General features: G+C 47.8%; 1 protein-coding gene across 2 annotated transcripts in view; it reads right to left on the bottom strand.

The window, feature by feature from the left end:
* GNAO1 (G protein subunit alpha o1) overlaps positions 1-24,380 on the bottom strand; it is a 142,035-nt gene that overhangs the window by 6,088 nt on the left and 111,567 nt on the right. The window contains exons 5-8 of one of the 2 annotated variants that reach the window (XM_063167848.1): positions 19,824-19,952; positions 18,965-19,094; positions 10,654-10,807; positions 496-6,731 (exon numbers count right to left, since the gene is read on the bottom strand). In XM_063167848.1, the coding sequence (XP_063023918.1) occupies positions 6,544-6,731; positions 10,654-10,807; positions 18,965-19,094; positions 19,824-19,952 (601 nt within the window). In that variant the 3' untranslated portion in view covers positions 496-6,543. Of the gene's footprint in view, positions 1-495; positions 6,732-10,653; positions 10,808-18,964; positions 19,095-19,823; positions 19,953-24,380 lie in introns of those variants that run through there. The other variant, XM_063167849.1, reaches the window with a different exon arrangement.

Genomic DNA, 24,380 nt, shown 5'->3' with positions numbered 1-24,380 from the left:
ATTACTTCTATATTATGCCTCAAATAATGGAAGATCTTTAGTTTAAACATAAAAGAACAAACTGGCTCAAGCATTGTTTGAAAGGGAGGGAGGGATGCTCCACATTTTGTGCTACTGCAAGGAGGAGAACACACCATTTACTGAATTGAACCAGCAGTGGATCTTCTGATTTTGTGCTCACACAAAGAAAAGCAAAGCTTGTGCCTTGTGAAGGATTTGTAACTGATGTGATGGAGGAAAAGGTGGGGCAGCATGGATGCTCTGCCCTGCTGCTGCCTCTGGTGGGCAAAGGAAAAAAAATCCTGCCAAATACTTACATAAAATGAAGCATCCTTTGGTTACATCCTTTTGGAGTCCTTATTTCCAGGTGGATGAGGCTCTGGCAGACAGCTGGTGCTGTGTGTTGTGCTGTGTGTTTGTGGAGCAGCCATAAGGTGAAATCACAAGTTTGAGAAGCTGGATGTGCTCAAGGGAGACACAATAAAACCACTCTCACACTAGAAAAGAGCTGGCACTTTATTAACATTTTGTAACTAATAAATACATTACCAACAGCCAATAAATTATTACAATAACTAATGCTCTATTAAACCAATGGACAGTCACTCTTCGTACAAAATTACAGTTAATACAGTTTGGGCCATCAAACATGCAGGAGAAATGATTCAGCGGGAACCAGCAAAAGGAAAATGGTGACGGCCTCCGGTGATCCTCTGGGAATGTGCTGGGGAGCAGGAGCCCAGAGGCAGCAGGGTGATGATGGTCACTCTTCCCTTGTCGAGCTGAAGTGGGAAAAACGAGGTGGGGGAACAGGGCTGAGGAGCACAAATTAGGGACTGGGCTAATTAACAGGGCCATGGCTGGTGCTTAAACAATCCTGTCTGCTTGCCCAGCACCACCGGGTTGGTCCAGCACTGGAAAAGCTGGTGAGACTCAGGCACTGCTGAAAATGGTGTTTTACCTGCCATGATCTCTTCTCCCCACCTGGAGCAGCAGCTTTAGCTCTGGAGCTGCTTGCCTGCACTACAGTCAGGACTGGGTCTTAATTTCCAGGACACTGGGTGGAAGAGGGCCTGGGGCAGTGAGCATCCAGGCAGCTCCCAGCCCCTCTACCTCCTCTCCTGGTCTCTCCTCCCTGTGCCTACTGCACCCAGTGTCCATGAACAGAGCTGTCCTCCTGGGGAGATGGGGCTGTTTCCTGAATCCAGCTCCCTTTCCCTCTGCCTGCAGGGTGCCAGCTGGAGGCTTTGGTCCTCCTCTCACTAAGGCATTGGTGTTTAAGAGCTGCCCTTGCTTGTGTTTGCACAAAAATAAAGATCCCACAGGCTGCTTGTTGGGGCATCAGTGGTCCTGTGCAAAGTCCCTTCCCATAGCCCCATTCTCAGTATAACTATATAGGTCATATCTGTCAGCATCAATTACCCTGTGTCAGTGCTGGAGCTCAGGAATGACACAGTACCCTGGAGTCTCAGAGCCTTGGGCTCTGTTTGCCTGCTCTCTCCTGCAGGGAGGTGGAGGTGAGACAGTGGTCTGCAATTTTGTGCCACTTGGACCATGTCTCTGCTTTCTCGTGTGTGCACTGGGGATGCACTGAGTGATGGCTCTGGGTGCCCAGGGTGATGCTCAGTAACACCACTTCTACTGACCTTGACATGCCCAGTGTCAGATCACTAATGAGTGCTTTAGTCTCCTTGGAAATGGGTGTGGAGTTTGTGGTGGGAAGCCTGAAGACAAACCATGAAAACACCCAAGCACACTGGAACTAAGCTTCTCTAATTGACTTGACAGATGGTCAGCCTTCTTCCAGGAACTCAGCAACTCTCCCTGGCTCCAGGAGACTTTGTGACCACAAAAGGCTTGGGACATGTCACACAAACTAACAGTGCAGGGTTGGTCCCCTTCCCAGCCCTGACTGCAAATCCCCCAGGGGTGATGTCTGCCTTGTTGAGCCGCACAGTGAGGCTGGGCACATGGGCATTTCTGGCAAAAGGACATCCTCTATGTCACATCCTGACCTCTTGGAGACTGCACTCCTGGACTGAGAACAAGGTCTGTTCCCTTGCAGGCAAGCACTGGGCTCATGCCATGATAGATTAAACCCACCAGATATGTTTCAATGTACATTAAAGACTGCCCTCATTAACACTTTCAGCGTCCTATGAAACAAAATCACATCGATAGAGGAGGCACGGCAGGCTCTGTCCCCTCCATGGAGGGACAGGCTGGCCGGCCATCCAGGGAAGGTGGCTGCAGGCAAGGAGCTCATTCCGGTACAGAACTCCAGGGAGCTGTAGTCGAGTGTTTGTGGGCTGGCAGTGGGGCTGTGGCCGTGCAGGGAGGGCCGGGGCTCAGCAGTGCCAGATGGCCCCGCCGGGCGCTCCCGCAGCGCCGCTCCGGCCCCGCGCAAACCAGGCCGTGTGCGGCTTCTCTGGGCACCATTAACAACTGCCTTTGGCAGCCTGTGCTGCATTTCAGTGTGTGCTTTCCCTGGGCATGGGTATTGCTCCTTCTCCCAGCCAGCCCAGCCACTGCATCCTCCCAAGGAGCTCTGCAGCTCAGCCCGGCAGCGCTGCAAGACTTTTCTTGTGTGGCTTTCTCTATTTCATTGAAATTGTTGTTTAAATAAAAAAGCTATTTGCATTTTTGTGGTCTCATGGCTCCACACCAACCCTCTCATTGACTATGGAGCAAGCCAACAGGGAGCTTCCTTCTTTCTTTTTGCTGCTGTCTGAAGCTCATCACGAGTTGCTAATGCTGCTTTCAATGCTGACACCCTTTGGATGCTTCTGCTGCTGGAACAGTGACCTGAGTCATTAAAAACCTTCTGCATCCCAAAACAGGCTTTTTTTTTTTTTTTTTTTTTTTTTTTTTGCAAATTCCCACATTAGCTTTGAAGGGCAGCAGGGTGTATACATAGCTGTTTCCATTTTGTGCTTTTAAAATCTATCCTCCATGCCCTGGTAGGATTTCTGATGCAGCTGTACCAGTTGCACCGTCCCTGCTATGCGGAGACTGCAAACAAACACAGCTCTGGACCTGCAAGGGTCTGGATTCAGAGCACAGCAATTGCAAAGCACAAGAGGCTGTTAAGAAAAGGCTTTTGAAAGCAGGCAATGCATTTAAAGGTACTTTTTAGGTAACTGCTGCAAGAATTGCTGGTGTTTAGAAAAAGCATGGGGCAGAAGATTGCCTGCAGAAGGCACATCTGTCAGGAAGGGCTTCAGAGGATGCAGAAGCCAGCAATGAGTAATGATTTGGCAGGCGCTCTGCAGACAAAGATCTATACACGGCCATCAAGCAGGAGAAATAGTAGTGTTTAACACTGGAAGCATTTCATCTTCCAAAGGCTGCTTCCAGCATTTGTCAGTGAATCCTCATGACACTCGTGTGAGGGAGGGAATGTCAGCAGCAGCAGCTGAGATGAAGCTTTAGACACACAATGTGCCAAAGAAAATGAAAGAAGAGGCTCTTTGTGGCAACATTTCCTCTGCTTTTTCTCCCTTTTCTCCCCATGGGGCACCAGCTGTTGATGGTCATCAACGTGGCAGGGACCTGCTAGGGCAGCAGAGGGGGCTTGGACCTCCCAAAGCTGGGAATGGGTTACCTGAATCCAGCCTGGGGAGCAGTAAAAGTGCACTGAGCCAGCACTGGCCACTTGACTGGATTTGGCAGAGTTTGAAGTTAATTTAAATTGTCTTTACCAAAATATTCCTGTGTGCTTTATGCTGGGAGCTCACAAAGTCTTGGTGTGGTGCTGCCTTCCCTGGGAACGGCTTCTGTTACTTATTTGCTTGGCTAAAACATCATTCACAGCAAGGGGTGGGAACAGAACATCTCCAAAACTCCAGTGCTTCTGATCAAACTCTTCTTATAGAGCTTAATAAAAGACCTGCATCCCTGCCAGCACCAGCCATCATCACTCTGGGCCCAGTGGTTACACAGTGTAGGTACCAAATGTAACCAATGTGTGGTTTTTCTGCCCTGATTTGACACAACACCCACGTGGATGCTGGATGTTCCTGCTGGGGCTCAGACAGATGTGTGGGTGGGCTGTGGCATGAGAGGAGCAGGGAGGAGCTCCTGGTTTTGGCCAGCTCTTTGCAGGAGCTGATGTCATTGGAGGCATTTTAAGGCTGAGATGGTGAAGAGAAAGGTGGGTGCTGGCTTGTGCCGGAGCAGGGGAGGCAGGGAGTTGTGTTATTGCTGTTAGTGCCCAGCAGAGCAGCAGCAGGTCCTTGCTGCACAATAGCAAATGCATCATTTAATGCTCTCTAGGGGTTACTGGCAGTTACCTGCCATGCTGGGCTGTAGCTGGCTGGATGGGTGACAGATACCTCATTTTCCTCTGCAGGCCTTCCCTGCTTGCTCACATCCCTGGCTGGGGATTTGTCACAAATGTCCCACAAATACTGTCCTGGCAGAGCACAGCCCCTGATGGGGACTCTGCTCTGGCTTCCAGGTGCCCTTCTCTTCCCATCCTTCCTGCTGTCTCAAGCTGCCTCATCTCTCTTGTGCAGCTTGTCTCTCAAAACATCCCTAAGCCTCTCCCCCTGTCCTCTCCCTGCTGTGCCACCATATGTGTTCCTGTCACTGCCTCCTGCACACTGACTCTCACCTGGCCCCTTCCCTTCGGGCTGTGCTGCTTGGGGCTGCTCTCACAGCCTCTCTCCTAAATGAGCACAGTGAGAAGAGATATTGTCCCTCTCAACCACAGCCCTGAGGAGACCTCCTGAGACCTGAAAGCCACTCCTAGCTCAGGCTCCCAAGAGAGAACAGTTGAACTTCTGGCCAGCCTGCAAAGATTCATGTTTTTCAAGATAATGGACTTCTAAGAGAGGCAGAGAAGAGGCAGGGATGGATCAACACTGCCCACCTGCCCCCAGGTGAGGTGGGCCCTGAGTGGGACCTCAGAGGTGGTTGTCTCACTCAGGCAACTAACAAGCTTTTGGAGTGGACTTCTAAGAGTCCCTGCATGTCCCTAGAGGTGACACCCCACTTCTCACACTCCCTTCTGCCTTTGACTCAGCAGCACCCAGAGTTCTTGGTGGTGGCCACACATACCTCAGCCCACCTGCATTTGTCCTCTCTGAGCCCCCAGTTTTGCTGTGCTGGGTGCTACCCTCATCCTTCTCACTCCTCCCCTTCCTTCTTCCTTCCCTTGCACTTTTCCTTCCTACTCCATCACTTGCTGTCCTTTGCCAGTGTTAACCATCCATCTCAATCCTGGTAGAGATGCCCTGACCGGAGACACCAACCCTGGAGCTGTCTCTGGGACACTCAGGCAGGAGGTGACACAGGAAAGCTTGTGCTCAGCCAAGGAGGCTCAGAGCACCTGGTTGTGCTTCTCAAGGGGTTCAGATGCCCAAAGGGGCAGTGAAGGGCCACAAGGTTCTTGCACACTTTGCTGCTGCCCAAGCATGGGGAGGTTTCTCAGAGCACCTTTCCCATCTCTGGCACTTGGTGTTCAGACTCTCCCTACAAGAAGACAGGGCTAAATATTTTTTATTCCTCAGCATTTCAAGGCTAAAGTTTGGAAAGTGATGCTGTGTGTTTGCAGGAGCACCACCTCTGCTGAATCACTAAGGCTGGGAGGTGCTGTGGGAAAGGTCCCCAGGCTGGATTCCTTGTCAGGATGCCACTGAGTGTTGAGTCTCCATCAGGAAACCATTCCTGGGGCATCTTCACTGCCTACATTCCAGAGATCCCAGCTCAGTGCCTCCATGGCCCCCATAGAAGTGCCTCAGAAATGGGTTACAGCAACCACTAGATAAATTTTATCATTAATTTTGAAAAACTTGAGGTAAAACTGCTACCAGTAATGAATGCTTTTAGACAAGGCTTAGTAGGCTTTGTTACTGTGTCCATGTTACTCAGACACCAGCAGAACTCATATGGCTGTTTTACTTGTTCAAATAGCTGTCTGGAAAAAAGGAGAATGTACAAATCCAAGCTATGGTAGCTGCATTTAACACCAAACTCTCCAGCTCAGGGGTCAGAACTGGAGCTGTAAGGTACCCTCAAAATGGTCAGGTTGTATTTAGCACTTCCCAAAGGAGTAGCGTTTTTTAAAAAAGGCAAATACCAGGAGAATGAACAATATCCCTTAATTTTCAAGGCAAAATAGAAATTTTGGTTCCAAACTACACTGTTCCTGACCAGTATTTTAAGGCTTTGATTTTTTTTCTCTCTTTAAAACTGAAGTATTTTTGTCTTTTGGCAGTTGAAATGCACTTCGTGGGAAATGCGTTAGCTCCCTGCACAACACTGTGAATTGGAACGGAGGAGTAGAATGGGGCAGCAAGGGAATGAACCAAAAGATGAACCAAAATAAAATAAAATGGGTCTGGGGAAAGCAGAACTTGCTGCTGCAGAGTTTTCTGGGACAGGAGGAGGGAATTATGCATTTCTTCCTTGTCATCTTCTGAGGAGGAAAAACCAAGGAAAGGGAGGACCTGTCCGCGGGAGCGGAGGATGCTCCGGGCGGTGCCAGGAGAGGAGGAGGAGGAGGAGGAGGAGGAAGAAGGAGGAGGAGGAGGAGGGCCTTCAGTAGAGTCCACACCCCCGCAGGTTGTTGGCGATGATGACGTCCGTGACGGCGTCGAACACGAACTGGATGTTGTTGGTGTCGGTGGCGCAGGTGATGTGAGTGTAGATCTCCTTGTTGGCCGACTTGTTCTTGCTCTCGTACTGGCTCTGGATGTACGCCACCCCCTCCGTGAAAGCGTTGGGGCCTGCAGAGAGCCAGGGAAAGGAGAAACAGGAGGTTAAAGCAACCCCATCACCTGGAGCCTGCAGGGTGCCTGCAAACAGCCCTTGTGGGATGCGGGGAGCTGCTGCAGCCCAGGTGCCCTCACTCCATCTCGGGGATGGGCACTGCTACCAGCCAGGATTGCTGCCAGGCAGGAGATGCTCCCTGACTGTCAGCTCAGCTGTATTTTTATTCTGAGTTGCTGTTTATAGAGATGAAATAGATGAGGGAGCTGAGTGTTAAACAGGCTATGATGGAAAAAATTCCACATCGTGGTGACAAAAAATAGAAGAAATTCAGTAAGTGCTTGACCTAGGAAAAAGGCTTAGCTTTTTTCCTTTTTTAGATTTTTTTTTTTTTAAATTAAAGCTTCAGTTTTTGATGGAAGAGTTAACATGAATTGAAGGCAGTATTGGTAGCTGTGCCCTCCTTTCCCTAAGTCATTAAGAGAAAAGGACATTAAAAGATCCAGCCTCTGTTACAGGGCAAAATGGGCTTTTCTCAAAAAAACCCCCAAATCCCAACAAAAAGACTGAAACACAACGTCCCTTTTTAAAAAGGAATTAGGATTGCAGTACTCTCTGCTACAGCCATGACTAAAATCACACTGTGAAGAGTTTCTTGTTTTGATATATAGAGATATCTGTACCGAACCTCATTAACCCTCAAATTTTATGGTAAATAGAGCTTAGAAGAAGTCATGCAAATGAGCAGATCCTTTCTTCTCTCGCCGGCTCTGACCCTGCTCACACACACAGCTCCTTTTGGGCACCTCCTTAAGGCTGGTGAAGGCTCTGGCTGGCACTGCCAGGCACTGCCTGACCCCCAAAAGGCTCCACAACAGTAAAACTGCTGCTTTTGGGTGCCTTTCTCTCCATGATGGTTTACTGATGGGAAATGCTGTTATTTGCTAGAGAAGTTTAGTGGGGCTGGAGATGTGCTGTGGTGGAAGCTGCTCAGAGAAATCCCACTTGCACACACATGCACTGCTAGGGAAAGACAGAAATTCATAAAGATCATGGGACTTGAGAATAAGCGTGAAGTAAGAGAAGCAAAGTTTTTTCTGGGAGCAGATTCCTGCATGGAGAGTTGTGTAAAGAATCAGTTCCACATGCTGAGCACAAGCAGGAGGTTATTTTATGAACAGGAAGTTGGTTGTTCAAACACATGAGGATTTAGATGCTTGATTCTGTCTAGGAGAGCAGGGAATCACTAATGCTAGCTTGGTTTAAATCAAGCTGTGGATTCTGCTGCTGCTTTACTAAGTATTGTGGATTAGTTAAAAGCATGAGTGAATTAAGGGGATGGAAATAGTGCTCCAGAAAACAGCAGGCAAATTTGTGGATGCAGTCTTCTAATAATTCCCTGTCAGCAGAACTAATGGATATCAGAAATTTCATTTCATTAAAAGCATTTTGTGGAACCTACTTGTGATGTTGAAAGTCTGCCTGTTCAGTTTATAGGCTTTTATAAAATCATTCTTTTTAACTCCAGGGCAACATTCTAATAATGTTGCTTTTTCATGAGGCCACGAGGGTTTCATCCTGTGGGCTGTGGCCAGCAAAGCAGGGGTGAGCAGACTGAAGTGTGTGCTTGGGTCTAAGGCCTGGGCTGAATGTTAGCACAGCTAACTCATAACAGCATTGCTGAACACCTGGGGGTGAGACAACTCCTCACCTCAGATCCCTGTTGGATCAGTAAAAGGACTTTCAGCAGTCAGACTTCTGATGACACAAGAGAGACAGGAGATCTATTGAGGGTCTCTGTTATTGTGAGCTTCCAGCAAATCATCCTGAAGGGATTTAGAGCACCTTTGGGGTGCCCTGAGACTTGGGGAAGATTGGTATGGTTCACCTGTGGCTGAAGTGCTCCAGACAGAAGCTTTGTTTTCCTCTGTTTAATCAGCCAAGAGCTTTGCTCCATGTCTGCCTCCCCCACTGAACTTCCCTCTTGGGCTGGGATAGCTTGGGAAGGAATAAATGAAATCACATTCCTTCTTGTTCTGTCTCTCTGACATCAGGAGTTCTGTGAGAATGTTATTTCAGACTGAGGTTTCTGGGAAACAGCGGTGAAGATCTACAAAACCAGAGGCAAAGATCTACAAAATGTGATCAGGAAGGAGTGAGAGGTGAAGGTTTGCTTCACTGAGAAAAGGGAAGGGAAGAGGCATGACAGAAACCATCCAGTATAGACAAGCACTGCTATAAAGAAGATGATGATGAGCTGCTCTACAAGTCATCAAAAGCAGCAATCTAATTTGCAACGAGGAAAATTTGGGGTAGGCATTATTGTGAGCTCAGCTGTAAAGACGAAAATTTCCATGATTAGATCTTTTCAGACAAATATGTTGGGAATATGTAGGTTCTGTCTGGACCAAGCAGATGACTAGATGGCTGAAATATGCTGGTGTGACAAACACCAAAATCTTCCCTGGAGAGGAAGCCTGCAGATGTTCTGAATTCAGCTGGAGTTGTTCAGCTCCACGGCCACAAGCCATTCAGCCCAAAGCAGCAACGAGGGATCACTTTTGTCTATTCACGATGGAAAATCAAGTGCTCAGAGATAAGAAGCTCTGGGTAATAATTTGTTGGCCTGCCCAGAACCGTGACACTCCTGGTGCTCCTGGTTCACAACTGTGTTTCCTGACAAAGAGATTGGCCTCTCTGTCTGTCGGCTTGATTCATCTGGGTGTCTCCGGTGAGTTTAAATAATTCATGACGATGAAAGTTTATTTTTGTGCCATCTCAGAATGGTAATGAGGGTTTGTGGAAGCTGGGAGATGCAGAGGGAAGCAGCAGGGTGCAGCTGCAGCCTTTGCATGGGTGATGGATTCCCATCATTAGCGGGTCAGATGCCAGGCAGGCAGCAGGGGCAGGGGGTTCTTGCACACTGCCCATCCCAGAGCTCCTCCTCTCAGCTCCACAGATCACCAAGGCCTCCTTCTCCCCAGCCAAGCTCAGGGCATGGCTCACTGTGGCTCTCCTCTGCCTGTACTATGGGCTAAGAGGTGTGGGAAGATCAAATATGAAACATCTTGTTTTCTACCTGCATTTAACTGGAAGTGTTTTCATGTCCAGATGCTTGATGTCGGCAAACCTGAGGGCAAAACTGGGGACTCTTCAACTGCTGTGATGAAAATGTATTGCTTGAGCTGAAGCAGCCAAGCTGTGAGACCTCCTGTCTGCAAACTAGAAGGCTGATCATGGAATCATAGAATGGTTTGGGTTGGAAGGGGTCTTTAAAGGTCATCTAATGTAACCCTTCTGCAGTGAGCAGGAACATCTTCAACCAGGTCAGGTTGCTGAGAGCCCCATCCAGCCTGGACATGAATGTTTCCAGGATCATGATGATCCTACAGCTCTGCAGTGCCTGGAAGTGGAGAAAGTGGCCAGGAACTGCAGAGGGATTCTTTCTGTGGCCATAAGGGAGCATGGTTGGGTATGAAAGAACAAAGCTGTACTCCAGCTGAGGACAGGCTAACAAACCCTGTGTGTTGGTCTCCTGTCACCCATTTACAAGGGTTACACTCACTGCACCTTTCTGAGAGACCTGCAAGAAGGTTTATGATCCTGTGTGACACAGGGAACCAGTGCACACGGGTTTTGGGAGTGCACAGTGGCCCCAGACCTGCAGGTACTGCCTTGGCATCAAACCCACTGGTGAGGCGTAGATCAGTGGTGGTGGCCCACCCTGGTGGTGGTCAAGTCATCCTCCTGCTTTAAGTGGACCATGGTGGGGCTGATGCTTTGGCACTTACTGAAGTAAAACCTGTAGTGAAGCCAATGGGAGCTGAAGCTCTGCATCTTTAGCCTTGTTGCCTGCGATACACTACAGCATCAGCCTGGCTGGGGAGAGCTCTGTGGGCCCTTTGCTAAGCACTCCTGTAGAGCCACATTTCTCATTACCTGTGTACTCAGGAAAGCAGATACTCAGTGGAGATTTCTTAATTTTTTCCTCAAATATGTCCTTCTTGTTTAGAAACAGGATGATAGATGTATCTGTGAACCACTTGTTGTTGCAGATGCTGTCAAAAAGCTTCAGAGACTCGTGCATGCGGTTCTGCAATAGAAAGGAAAGATCACATCAGGCCAAAGCCAGCGACCCAGGGATGTTCAACATGTAGGGAAATCTAAAACAACTAAATTAAGGAGGAAAGCAACAAAAAAGAAAATCTACAATATACATAATAAATTTATGTATACATACAGCTGAACATATACATACACAGATGCAATCCCTGTTACATTTGACATACAATTAGTAACTTAAGGGCATTTAACAATACAGAGCTGTTTTGATTTTGCATAACATTAATTTAGAGGATCCCAGCTCATAGAAATCATCATGCACCATGCATGGATGGAGAATTATTTTTGCCCTTTGATCATATTTATGTGTTGGTGTAGCTCATGCAGATTTTCTAAAATGTTTTCAATAATTTTTCTAAAATGTTTTTTCCACTTTCTTGAATGTGTGCGGCACACAACTAGTTACATTAACCAAGGACTGGTAGATCCTTGAATTAATCTAGAGTTGGAAGCAGACATCAAGGTGACATAATTTTGGAAATGACCTTGCCGTGACCTTTGACTGGTTTTGTTATTTTGTTTAGTGTTTTCTGTTGTTGCGTTTTTAATTTGTAAACTTTTTGGTTTTAGTTCTCTTGGAAGACGGCTCAACAGAAAGTGTCTTGCAGAGAAGAAAAAAGTGAAAAAGGAAGAGAAAATAGTATAAAAAGGAAAAACATAACAAAGAACATCTAAGAACAACCAGACTAGAAGTCAGGCAGCTACCACTGATGTTAGCTCATGCCTCTAGAAGAAGATTAGCAGAAGAGCCATACATCCAAATGTACGCACAACGAGAAGTCAGCTTTTTGGTTATAGGTCATGCAAAAAAGGACACAGAAAAGGAGAGAGATAAGAGGAATGGAAAAACCAGACCAGTTAGAGAGTTCCAAAGTCCGCCACATGGGTTTATGGTGGTGGAAAGAGCTCACGGCAAAGTCAACCAAGTGTCATGTTCCCCGCTGCTTTCAACTCCCAATTCGGTTTTTCTTTTTTTTTTTTTTTTTTTTCTTGGTTCAAGAGAAGCTTCATACCTGCCAAATTTGGTTGGTCTCTCAAATGCTCATTTTTTGGCCTTTGTTTGGCTAGATAAGGTCAGACGGCCGAGGAAAAGCTGTGGAGGTGCCGAGGCTGGCGACGTTTGGCGCCGAGGCCGACGCCGGAGCGCGCACGCCGGTCGCGTGGCCGTCTCTCAGCCGGGAGCCGGGCAGCGCAGAGAGCAGGCGCGGTGAGGATGAAGCACACCCAAGAGTCAGGGGTTATCAAAGGCAAAGCATGGTACAGACTAGACCGGCTCCTCGGCTTTTCCAGCGGGATCTCCTTGGGGCTGCGCTCCCCAAACCCGCCAGTGCGCGTAAGAAACCAGTGACAGCCATCACCACAGGGACACTGGAGAGAACAGGGCTGCACGGGAGGGTTTTTGGGGTGGGTGCAGCATGTCCTGTTCCCCCCAGCCCTGGATTTGGGAATGTGGAGTGCTACATGAGTCAGCTGGGGGCCTTCACCCCTCTCCCACTCCATTTCACACCTGTGCTGGCATAAAGCTGAGCCCAGCACTTCACTGATTAACACATTCCTTTTCATTGATATGCTTTAGCGTCTACTGAATGTTTTATATAGATAAAAGAAGCTCCATGGATGAAAGAAACATCTGATTCAGCCCAGAGTGAAACAGGACACATGGGATTTGCTGTGCCTTGTCTTGAATGACCACACATTTCCCCACCGTTTGTATTGACACACGGAGACGACGCGATCACACACAAACGTAAAAATGCATTTGCTCATTGGGTCTCAGTTGCAACACGTTGCTTATCTGGATCACCCTGTGCCTGTGGGCTGGTTTTTGCTAACCCTTTTGGTACTGGCTGCTGTGGGAGTCCCTGAAGCAATGCTCCCCTTTGCTACTTGTGGTGCCAAAATTGTAACCACATGGAAACCTGGTGTACAAAGGTTTTGTGCAGGAGATCCTTGGATACCCAAAGCCTTTGGGAGGAGAGAATGAAGTGGAATGTGGTCAGGGGAACAGAAAGTGAATACAATTAACCATTTTTTAAAGCAGAGTCCCTCACAGAACTTTTTAAATGACATTTTTATAATTCTTGCTGATTTAAATTAAAGTGTGGAGAAACATGGGAATGCTTCTCGTGGGCCAAACCCACAGCTCATGCACAGCAGCCATCAAACACCTGGGCAGCCTCGTGCCACGGCCACCACACTGCACAGCCCTGGGGGAGAGCAGAAGGGTGAAACTGCTCTCCATGGCATGGGGAGCACCATGGGTGACAATGAGTTTGTCTAAGAAACAGAAGCTGGGGACTTCTGAGCTGGCTTCATGGTTAGGTGAAGCCAACTTTTCTATAATTGTACAACTAGGTAAGGATCCTAAAGAAGTCCTCCTACTTCTCTGATCCAGTTTGATAAATTTGCATTAGTGCACATTAGGAGACGAGTCTGTTTTTCCAACAAACAGTGACTATTAGTGTTCAGTGGTAACCAGAATATAGAATCACAGAATCATATACACACAGCACAAACCAATACATCCCACAGAACACGAGGGTTACACTGAATGACCTCTATTCCTTTCAGATTCCAGAAACAAGGTCCAAAGCTTCCTAAGGCTGTCTGACCTGGCTTTCTGATCTCTACATGTTGATTTTCTCTCCAGCTTTGTCAATCAGACAAGTAAACATAATGAACTACTCTGCCACTCATCGTTATTTACGTGGGAAATGTTTTGGTCTTAAAATCCACCTTTTCCTTCCCCATACTAAAGAGAAGATACATTATTCCAAAGCCAGAAGATGACATTATTCAATAGCCATAAATTGCTTTCTGTGTGTGGCAAAGGTGCAGAGCAATATTCTGGTGAGCAGGCACGGATGCTTCTGTTGCCATACCTGGATGCCATATGGGAAATGTTGTTGCATCTCAGAAGGGCTTCTGGGAGCCCATGCATGGACACAAGCTGCCCTGGTGCTGGCTAGCATCAGGAATCCTCACTATCTCCCTTTTCTTTCCCTCCCCAACTGTTACTAGTTCAATAGATGTTTGTAGGAGCCCTGCAACAGCTCAGGCAGACCCAGGTGCAGAGGCAAGGATGAGGAAGCAGTGTCTGGGTACCATATGTAAAAGGACAGACTGTAGCTAAAGGAGGAATAAGAAGTTAAATCCCCCATATAATCCCCCTCCTCCCAGTAAATCCACAGTGGAAGATCAGTTTAGTCCCTTAGAACTTGGCTGGGGCCCCATTCTGCTGTGATGGACCAGATGTGCCTATTCTGCTAGGAGGCACTAAAGATTACACTCCTCATACTTTTAGATGCAGTGACACAAATTATTTCACCTGCTTTTGGACCCATCATGCTGCTTTTTCTCACTTTATGTTGGGTCTCTTATTAAGGGAAGAGCTCTTCAGACATTTCTTAATATCACTTCCCATTTCAAAATTAGTATTTCAAATCCTTACACTGGCAAATATTTCATACCCCAACAAGAAAAGTAGCTCCAACAGCCATGTTACACAGCAGTAACCACTCACCCATGCATATTCAAAGTCCAGTTAACTTCTCCTGCACAGGACAAGAGACAGAATTGCTCATAGCTGAGATCAGATGTCATGGCACAGCCATCACTGATGTGAAGAGCAAACAGCTTTTCACTCAGCATGAGGGAGAAAGGATGCTGCAGTCAAGACTCTGTCCAGGCAGAAACACTCTTACAAAAACCATTTTTTTTTTTTTACCAGAGCATGGGAGGAGACCTGGTGTTTTCTGCAACACCCAGTTGATTCAGTATTTTCTGTTTTCCTTGGTGATTAAGTGCTGGCTGTCACATGAACTGTAAGGACACTGATGGTTATCCTAAGCACAGCAACTCCATATTCCCCCTCCTGCTTATATTTCCTAAGATGTCCAAGCCACTTTGGCTTGCTTTGTCACTCCTAAGGCAATTTCTGAGCACTGCAATTCCATTTTCCTTGTCCAGTGACAGCAGAGAGAGCACAGTAACCAGGTCATGCAGTGTGATACAAACCAAGAGGCCAACACTAATGCACCAAGGGTTACCAGCACAGAGCCTCCCACCCATCCCATCCTCAGCAACAGGGACACAAACAATGCTTGCATGTCTTGCCTAGATATGGTTGACCTAAATATCTTAGCTTCAGAGGCAGCAATGTGCAGCATCAACATCTCCCTCTCTTGCCATGACTCCTTTGAATTTGCAAGGTAAAAAACCAGAGGGTAGTCTCAGTTCCCATGGCAGGTCCCATTCCATTGCTGTTTTAAAAAAATTCCAATAGGAATTCTATTTAGAAAGAACAATGGAAATCTACCTTTGTGAATCATCTTCTCTAGTTTTACTGAGTGATATGACTGTCCCTCTCTCTTCCCAGATTACAGAGCTGAGGCTTTTCCTTCTGTAACTTCAGCTTATGAAACAAAAAGATCAGTCACAAATGAGATGAAACAGCCTTGTTATGCAAAGACATAATCCAGGGAGGTGTTCTGCCAGTTAAAGCAGGATGTTCCCCCTGAGTTCAAATATGACAGAGAGCCTGGCAGGTCCTTGTAAGGACTTGGTAAAGGCACAGGCAGGTGTAATTCCTTGAGGGCAGTGCCTTGTGTGTGGGATGGCCTGGGCAGAGGGTACCACTCTGCCACGTGAGCTCTGGCTTGGGCTGTGGCTGGCAGCAATGGGGCTGCTGAAGGCATTGCTTGAATCTCTCTCATGCCTTGTTCCTCTCCCCTGGGAGCTGGGCACTCAGGGACACAGTTTGGATTTGCCAACAGCAGCATAAGGTGTTGGAAGCAACGGGAGAAGTTGGATTCAGCAGTACTGGGAGTTTCTGTGAAAAGTGTGATCTTTACGGGTGTAAGGGCCTAAAAATCACAGATGCAGAAATTTTTCTTTGTTTTCTTTATGTCTTTCTGATCTGGACATAGGGGAGTACTTGCTTTCCTCGACTCCTGCTGTGTGGCTCTTTGTGACAGAGAATTAGAGAGAAAATACATCCCTTATAAAAGCCTGCCTGCCCTTAAGAAGCAGGGATAGCTTCAAACACAACGATCTTGTTTTAGCTGCTGCTGGAGGATGGGTGCTCAGTCTTTTAAAACAAAGAGCACAATAACCCACAAAACAACTTTACAAGCACAGAGCTGTGTTTGAACTTTAAGGGCAGGGACAGGTCAGAGAGTGCTTCACCCAGCCTTGTTTAACCAGCTCTTTGGAAAGGATTCACAATAAACCTGTTTGTGAGCTTTTTTCAGTGACACAAGCTGACCCTACACTTGTCCCACCTGGAACTTACCAAGGTCAGCCTGTTCCTGGTCCACGTGATGCTGACTGCATCTGAAATGCAGTTTTCTCCACCTGAAGTGTGGTTTGACTTACAGAAGTGCAAAAAGCCCCTGTGAAATCTTGTGCTCGTTGACAACAGGGTGCTGAGTGCAGGAGGAAAAGTCATTCTCTACGTGCACCCAGATTTGGAAGGGGTTTTTTGGACCCTGATAGGCAGTCAGGTTCTTTCCCTCTCATGGCTCCATGCCAGCAATGAAAGCTCTCTCCAAGTCCTTTCATACTCATGGAGACATCTGTACAGCCCCCAAACCTTCAGTGGCTCAACACAGCTGCCAGTGTAGTAAGTGTCTCTAAAAAATGAAGCTGGAGGAGCAGCGTCCAGCTCACTTTCTCAGCTGCCTCCTCTTTGTGTTTTCCAAGTGAGAAGCAATAGAAGCTGACTGACGTCATGCAAGCCGGCAGATGTGACGGATGCAGGCAGCAAATCAGCTGACTGAGGAGGAGATGCTGCTCCACTGCTGGGCTTCTGGGGAGGCACCACATTGCCAAGGAGGGGGCAAACGCTTGGGGGAAGTGTTTGCTTCTCCTTCAAATCACCTGGGAGGGGCCAGGGTCTGTGGGTGCCACGTTTTCCACCTCCCATTTGTGATGGGGATACAATAGGGCAGGCAAGATCCAAGCCCAGTGTTGTTTCCTGTGCACTGGCCTTGCTCAGGGCTGTTTATCTGGGTTAGGCAGGGGCGTCCTGGCGATGCCGAATGCTTTCGCCGCTTACGCCAAATGTGTAAATGAGCAGCAGCTGCCTCTGCCCTCCTGTTGCTCAGCATCCCCCAAAATGTGTTGTGAACAGGGACTGAAATAGCAAGCAAATGTCAGTGCTGTGCCAGAGCTGCACCAGGCTGCTCTCTTGCTGCAAAGGGAAACCTGGAGATGCATAATTCCCCGTTTCTGCAGCGTGGCACTTCAGGGGGCAGGCTGAGCTGGCTCTGGGGTGGGGCTGGGTGAGGGACAATCACTGGCAGGGCTCTCCCCAGGAGAGATGCTCCAACCTCCAGTTCAGAGGAGCAGAGTAAAGGCTGACATTTAAAAAATGGCATTGGCATTCAGGCCATTCCATTTTGTGCTCCATGGCTTTGAATCACAGCCTCTGACGTGTGTAGATGGGCAGGGCACCCAAAGGTGACCTGTATTAAAAGCTGCCTTTGGCTTCATAATTTGGGTGTCACAATCCAAGCTATCCTTACCCCAAGCACCTTGTTCTCTACTCAGATCACAGCTTTGCTCCCTGCTCCTGGACCTTCCCTCTCCCTCTGTGTTCTTCTGGGTCTCCTGGCTGATTTTGCTGCCCAGCTGCAGAGCTCTATAGTGTTGAGCTAATGGCTGGATTTTTCAAATCATGTCAGGAGATTTTGGTTCCTTCCCAGTAAATCCTAGAGGGCTGAGCATCCTTCAACATATCAGGGCCAGGGTCAGAGGGAGGAGACAACTGGGGATTATAAATAAGTGGACATGACAGGATGTAGAGTGTGTCTTAGTCTGGAGGGAGACGCAGTCATGATCACAGAATCACAAGGACCATCCAATCCAACTCCTGGTTCTGCACAGAACAACCCCAAGAGCCACACCATGTGCCTGAGAGCATTCTCAAAATGCTTCTTGAACTCCTCAGGCTTGGTGCTGTGACCACTTCACTGGTGAGCCTGTACCAGTGCCTGACCACACTCTGGGTGAGGAACCTTTTCCTAATTTCCAGTCTAAACTTCTTGACACAGCTTCATGCTGTTACCAGTTCTGTGAATGGTAATGTTAATATCATCCAGAATTCTGGCATCAATATGATTCAAACAACCAGATGATTTCATCAAAGAGTTTGCTGGAGCTCATAAACCTGGCTCAGAAGCTACAAACCACAGTCCCCCTAGTCTTTTTGGGACAAGACAAATGTCCCTTAACAGCAATATTTCCCTCAATTCCATTCTCATCCACAGCTTTCTGCAAGCCTGACATCTTTTCCAGCAGGAGAATAAAAAGCCTCAAAAAGACAGAGCTGGCAGGAGCAAGCACTCCATGCTGCTGCTGCTGCAGATTGGGCACCGATGAAATCATTACTGAGTCTGAGTATGGCCTCCAATTCCTTTTCATTAGAGAAATGTGACTGGGTGCCCACAGCAGTTGTCATTAGTCCCAAAAACATCATGCATCCCCATCATACTGAATGAATGGTCAGAATACAGCAACGAGTCTTACTGCATCCTTTTTTGTATATTCAATTCACTTGTATTAATTGCACTCTAATACCTGGGAGCACACAGGTTCTTACCAGATTTATTTCCAGATGGTATTTTGAGCCTAATGTCACAGTGGGAAGTCATAAAATCTCTCCTAGAGCAAATTACCTGAGGACTTAAACAGTTCCATTCTCACTAAGGAAAACGAATTTCTGTAGCCTGTGGAAATAGGTTACATTGCTGGGCTGAGCCCCAGGCGTGCACTGCTGTCCTGCACCTCTGCACCACGGCCTGACTGCTTCCCTGTATAAACAGGGATACACCCAGCTCTATCCTCTTGCTGGTTATGGGTGCCTGTAATGCATTTTGAGAACACAGGCTGGCTAGACAGGAGAAGCAAACCCTTTGCCTTTACCAGTGTAAGGAAGCATTACCTGGGTATGCAGACTCGGTACCAAGGAATGCGAAGGAGAGCTCTCCCCAGGATTTCAGAGCCAAGGGGACAAAAGCACATTAGTGCAGCACCCCAGGGAGCATTCGGTGATCTCTGAGGAGCTGATGGCTGTGCAGTGTCCCACACAGAGCTGCTGGGGCCTCCAGGACCCACTCAGACTCACCGTGGTTTCGTCTTCATGGAGCACCTGGTCGTAGCCACTGAGCGCCACGCAGAAGATGATCGCTGTGACGTCCTCAAAGCAGTGGATCCACTTCTTGCGCTCTGACCGCTGGCCCCCGACATCGAAGAGCCTGCAGCACAGGGGAGCACCATCACCACCCATCCTGCCTACTGCCAGGGAACATTGTGGGCATTCTCTGACCACCTGGGTCCTGGGGGGCTCCAAACACAGAGCAGTGGCTCTGTCACTGCTAGCTCGGTCTTCTCCTCCAGAGCCTGCAGCCGAGGAGAGCCAGGAGGAGCAGTTACAGACAGGGATCTGTCTGTATCTGTCCACACTGTCTGGGGACCTGTGGGAGAGCCTTACCAGCATGCTGTGTCCAAAAGGGGCAGTAGAGGTGGAGACCACACACTGTTGACTTTTATATGCTCTAAGTACTGTTTGTGTGTGGTTTTCTGTTGTTGTGCCCTCTTCTCTCTACTGGATGGCATCATGAGGGTCAATGTATTGTGTTAACTACATGTGACTGACCCACTTAAGAGAAAAGATCTGGCCAAATATTCTTACATTTATGAGGTTTGATCAGATTTGGGGGTCAGTCTTGTCTTATATATTCCAACAAAGAGGTGTTGTTTGGGTTAGAAGAAGCTGCCATGAGCTTCTATCATACAGGCAGTGACTTTCAAGACAGGATTGCCAAACTTTTCATATTGTTGACCCTCCAAAATGCTGTGTCTTCTGCATTGTGGGAGCTGTCCATGCATTAACCAACAATTTAACAACTTCTTCTTTAGGAACTATAGGGAAACCCTGTGAGAAATAGTTGTTCTGAAAATTTACTGTACAATTTTGGACTAACCTGAAGTGGAGGTTTTTGAATGTGAAATGGGTTTCTACGATGCCAGTTGTTTTGACCCTGGTTCGGAGGATATCCTGCTCCGTAGGCTGGTAGTCTGCAGCTCCAATTCGATCTAAGCTGTCTAGGTAGCTAAGAGAAGAAGGGAAAAGAAAAAGAAAACAGCTAAGAATAAGACACACATTAATCTTTGTCAATCTCAGATGGATCCTTCAGCTTCCTATTAATCTTTTTCAATCTCATTTTTCATGGCTCAATGTATTGTAGCTAAAGCAAAAAAATATCCTATTCTGGGGAAAAACAAACCTCAGTAAGCTAAGCATAAAATCTGATAGGGAACTGAAAGCAGGAAATTAAGCATGGTGTGTTGTGGGTCCCGCCTGCAATCTGTGAAAATACACAGTTTTAATATTAAGTTGCTATTTTTATTCCCTGAGGAACAAGGGTCCCAATAAGTCCATTGTGCTGGGTTCTGTACACAAAACCTTTTTTTGCCAGGGTTATTCAGATAAGAGGCTGCAGCATGCAGGTCTTGCTCCCAGAACACACAGGTCCAGTCCCCTTGGGCCATGCCTCTCTGTGCTGGGAGGGAGCAGGGCCATGCCAGGCCTGGCTTTCAGTCAGCTCAGATGAAGGGAGATGAATCTGCTCAGGTGAATCACTGCTTCAGTTCAGAACCCAGCACAGGGCTGGGGCTGCATGAGATGCAGCTCTGGGAAAGAATCCAGGATTCCACTTAAATGGTGATAATCTGGGAGTACAAACTGGGGATTAGGGGGAACAGAGAGGAGATTTAGATTTCTAAAATGCTTGGACAGTTTAAAATATGTAACTTTATTCTGCTTTAGGCTTAAAATCTATGAACATGGGCAATGCCTCCCTAGGCTGAAACTTGGGGTAGGAAGTCCTGTCTTTTGGCATGAAAGGTTTGTGTAGAGGAACCCAACATCTTTGCACATATGACCACAATCCAGTTTTCCATCCACATTCAAGACAATTTTAAAAACAATTTATAAAGAAAAGAAGAATTTGGATTACCATTTAATAGGAATTACAAACACAGACCAGCATCACACAGCACAGTCTTTCTCACCACCATTAAGCCTGCACGCAGACACTCCAGTTTCTCTTAAAAGGGGTTTGATGTGCATTACAGGGCATAAATGTCCACCTCTGGCCCCAGGAGCATCAATCTAATGCTCTGAGATGCTTTCAATATATTGTGAATATAATAGAGCATGTCTGTGCATGAACAGTGATCTTTTCCTTTGATCCCTGTGCCTGGATGTCACCCAGAGGGGCAGTGGGGCAGGAGGTGACCTGCTCTGGCAGGACAGGAGGGCACCTATTCAGGTGCCAGAAGATGGCAGCTTTGCCCAGTGCAACAGGCAGAGAATAAAAAGTACTAAGAGGAGCTGCACAGTTGCAGAGAAGGAAAAGACTTTGTTGTCTCAGGTAAGAGTTTGCTGGTGAGTGTGAGATGGTATGAGCTGGAACATTCACTCAAGACAGCCATGATGTCTATGCTAGACTTTCAGTTTAGCTAAATGCAATTTTTTTAAAACACAGAACATGGATTTAGTCCTGATGAGTAACCAAACCAATCCCTCTCATTTGCCTTGCCATAGCACATCCCATTTGGCCTGAACTTGGCCCTGACCTGCTGCTGGAGATGATATCCCTGCTGCATCCAAACCAGGAATGGCTTTCCATTTGTGCCCTGGAGGGAGTGCACTGAGCCAGGGCTCTGGAGCAGGACACCTGAGAGCTGGGGCTGTGCTCTCTGCTACCCAACAAACTCCTGTCACTGTCTCTCATGCCTACCCCACAGGCCTGGAACAACAAACAGCCAAACTCTACACTAAGGTCAAACACAAACCTCACCCTGCTCATATAATGTATTTTCCCGACCCATCATATTTATAATTTATTTTTCCTAAACAATTCCAAGAATCACGTCACCCAGAGGAAAGTATATAAGCTAAGCAGGCTTATTTTTATTGTGCCCTTTTCAAGCATTTAAAGGCATTGTGGTTTTGTGACAGATGCTCCTTTAATAACCCTGTGATGGGCACTGGATGGATGAATGGGGCTTCATTTGAAATCAGATCCTGGGCTGTGACGGCTGAAGCCACGATCACTCATCTATTCACAACTGGTGTCAACTGCTGTTATTTAAGAGACAGCTGCATCTCTTCACAGGGCCTGCAGACTGAGGCAGCTCTGCAGTGCTGGTATTCAGAGACTCAGCCTCTCCTCAGGAACTTCAAGGTGATATTAAAAAAGCTGAGGTGTAAGAGGGGGAATTTTCTTTTCCTCTTGAGGCTGCATTCCAAACCTCTTTAAATCTTTGGCTGCTCTACCCTAGGAAGAGACTCAGGCTATGGCAGATATTTTTCCCCCTGCACTTTGGCTGCAGCTGAGCTGGACCCTGTTGGTGTGTGCAGCCTGTGAAGCTCAGCTGGAGGAGTGTGCCATGGCATGGCTGCCACACTAACACCCAGCTGTGGGAATGGGAGGATCAGCCAGGCTGCTGCTTGGATGCTGAGCTGATTTTAGTGCTGCTTGTTCTCCTGGGTTCCTGCTGGAAGCATCTCTGAGGTTTCACTGGAGTGCTGGTGCTCCCTGCCTGTGCTGCTTGGAAGGCCCAGCTGGTGTGAGCCTGAGCTGGGGGAGGATGGGGTACTTTGGGGGTGCCACCTCCTTGTGACAGGGAAACCCAAGTGGGGACAAATTGCTACACATGGTGCAGGATGGCAGCACTGCTGCTACGCCCTTTGAGCTGAAAATCTCAAGGCCAAACTGTTGTGAGAGATAATTAGTTGTCACAGCCAACAGGCTCCATGACACATAATCCCCTCAGAAGCTGGCATCTGTTTAACCAGCAGAAATAAGAGCACTTTGGAGGCCATGGAGTGAGAGCTCAGCTCCCCCTTCCACGTCAGTGGTGCTGGCACCAGAGCTCTTCCATTGCCCAGCTCCAGGGTTTGCACACTGGAGTGGAAGCATATCTGAAATGACACATCAGCTCTTACTTGCAGCCTGCCTTGCCCCAGGTTTGCAAGGGTTAAAAAAAGTTGAAGGAAGGTTAGAAGGTCTGTGAGTACATGAGTAACCCTCTAGCATTTCTGCTCCTGAGCCAAGTAGCTCCATTACTGCTTATTTCTTTTATTTTAAATGCTTTGTTTTGAAGCAGATTGCAGGTTTCTGAGTCACTCTCTATACCATGCTCAGGGAGGTGAAGCCCAACTATTTTATGTTGCTATAAGCAAAATGCAGAGGAAATGGCAATCACAAATACAGGGAGAGGAGATCATTGAACAGAGGCTAGGAAAGGCAGGAGCTCTATACAGGCCAGTTGACAGCAAAGAGCTATACACAGTAGTATTGGCCCTTCATTTGCTGTTTCCAAAAGCACCTGGTAGCGGCACTGTGGGTGCCAGAGACACTGCATGGAGAAAAGGAACTTCTGTCCAGGTGTCCCTTGGGAATGGCTCAGCAGCAGCAGCCTATGTGCACTGTGTGCACAGGGACCCCTCCTCAGGCTCTTGGCTACCACAGGAGCCTTCTCCCAGGACTGTGCTGCCTATACCAAAGCTCCACTGGCTGCTTCCTTGGGTGCAGAAGTGCAGCTGAGGTTGCAGGCTGTGGTCAGGGTTGGATACCTGCGGCAAAGCTTACACAGACGGACATTCACACCTACTGAGCTTAACGGCAGTAAGATGGTGAAAGCTCTGTTGGGTTTTTCTTGCCGTGAGGGTGACACTTTGGCAGTCTTTGTGCATCATCCAGCTGTCCCTGTGCACACCCAAGGTGCTCACACCGTGCTGATGCCACGCTCACATCCTCAGTGTTCAACGAGCTGCGGTGCAGCAGCAGCCACAGCTGGGTCCTGCTCTGGGGCAGCTCTGCAGGGAGTGGGAGTTGGAGCTCCAACTCCAGGAGCAAGCCTGGAGACAGCAGCATCTTCCCAGTGGCTCCTCCATCCTGGCTGTCCTGAGCTGTGGCCATGTCTCCTCTGTGAAGGAAAGGCCATGTGTGTGTGGGATACCCCAGCCTTGGTTTGTTGGCTTGTGTTGTATTTGATGAGGAAGCAGATCCCCATTTGTCAACACATGCAGCTGAGTCACTGCTGGGCTATTTTGGACTCTGTGTACTGAGGCTCTCAAGGGGCAGCTCCAACACTGTGTCCTGGCAAATGCTGAGTTTTTAATCAAGGTTGTCATGAGCAGGCTCCATGTCATCTAAATCTAAATGATTATGTAAAGAAGGCTCTATCTGAACACTCCTTTGCTCATGGATGGAAGGCTGCCTGCATCTGATCTTATCTTCCACCTTATCTTCTTCCATTCTTTCAATGATGAACACACAATTCAAAGTATATTTAATATTGAGTGACTGTAGAGTAAGGGTACAGAGGATGAGCACTGGATTTAGGGAGTGTCAGTAGTGGCTCTACAACAGAGAGTAAACTCTTGTAGTTACCTCCTACCAGAGAGCAAAACCATGTGGGCACTGCTGCCTGAAGGTGTGATACAGTCTGGTTTGGCTGCCCAGGGC

Source organism: Melospiza melodia, chromosome 13, assembly GCF_035770615.1.
Source record: "Melospiza melodia melodia isolate bMelMel2 chromosome 13, bMelMel2.pri, whole genome shotgun sequence".
NCBI classification, from domain to species: domain Eukaryota; kingdom Metazoa; phylum Chordata; class Aves; order Passeriformes; family Passerellidae; genus Melospiza; species Melospiza melodia.
This window is presented reverse-complemented; position numbering and strand designations above follow the sequence as displayed.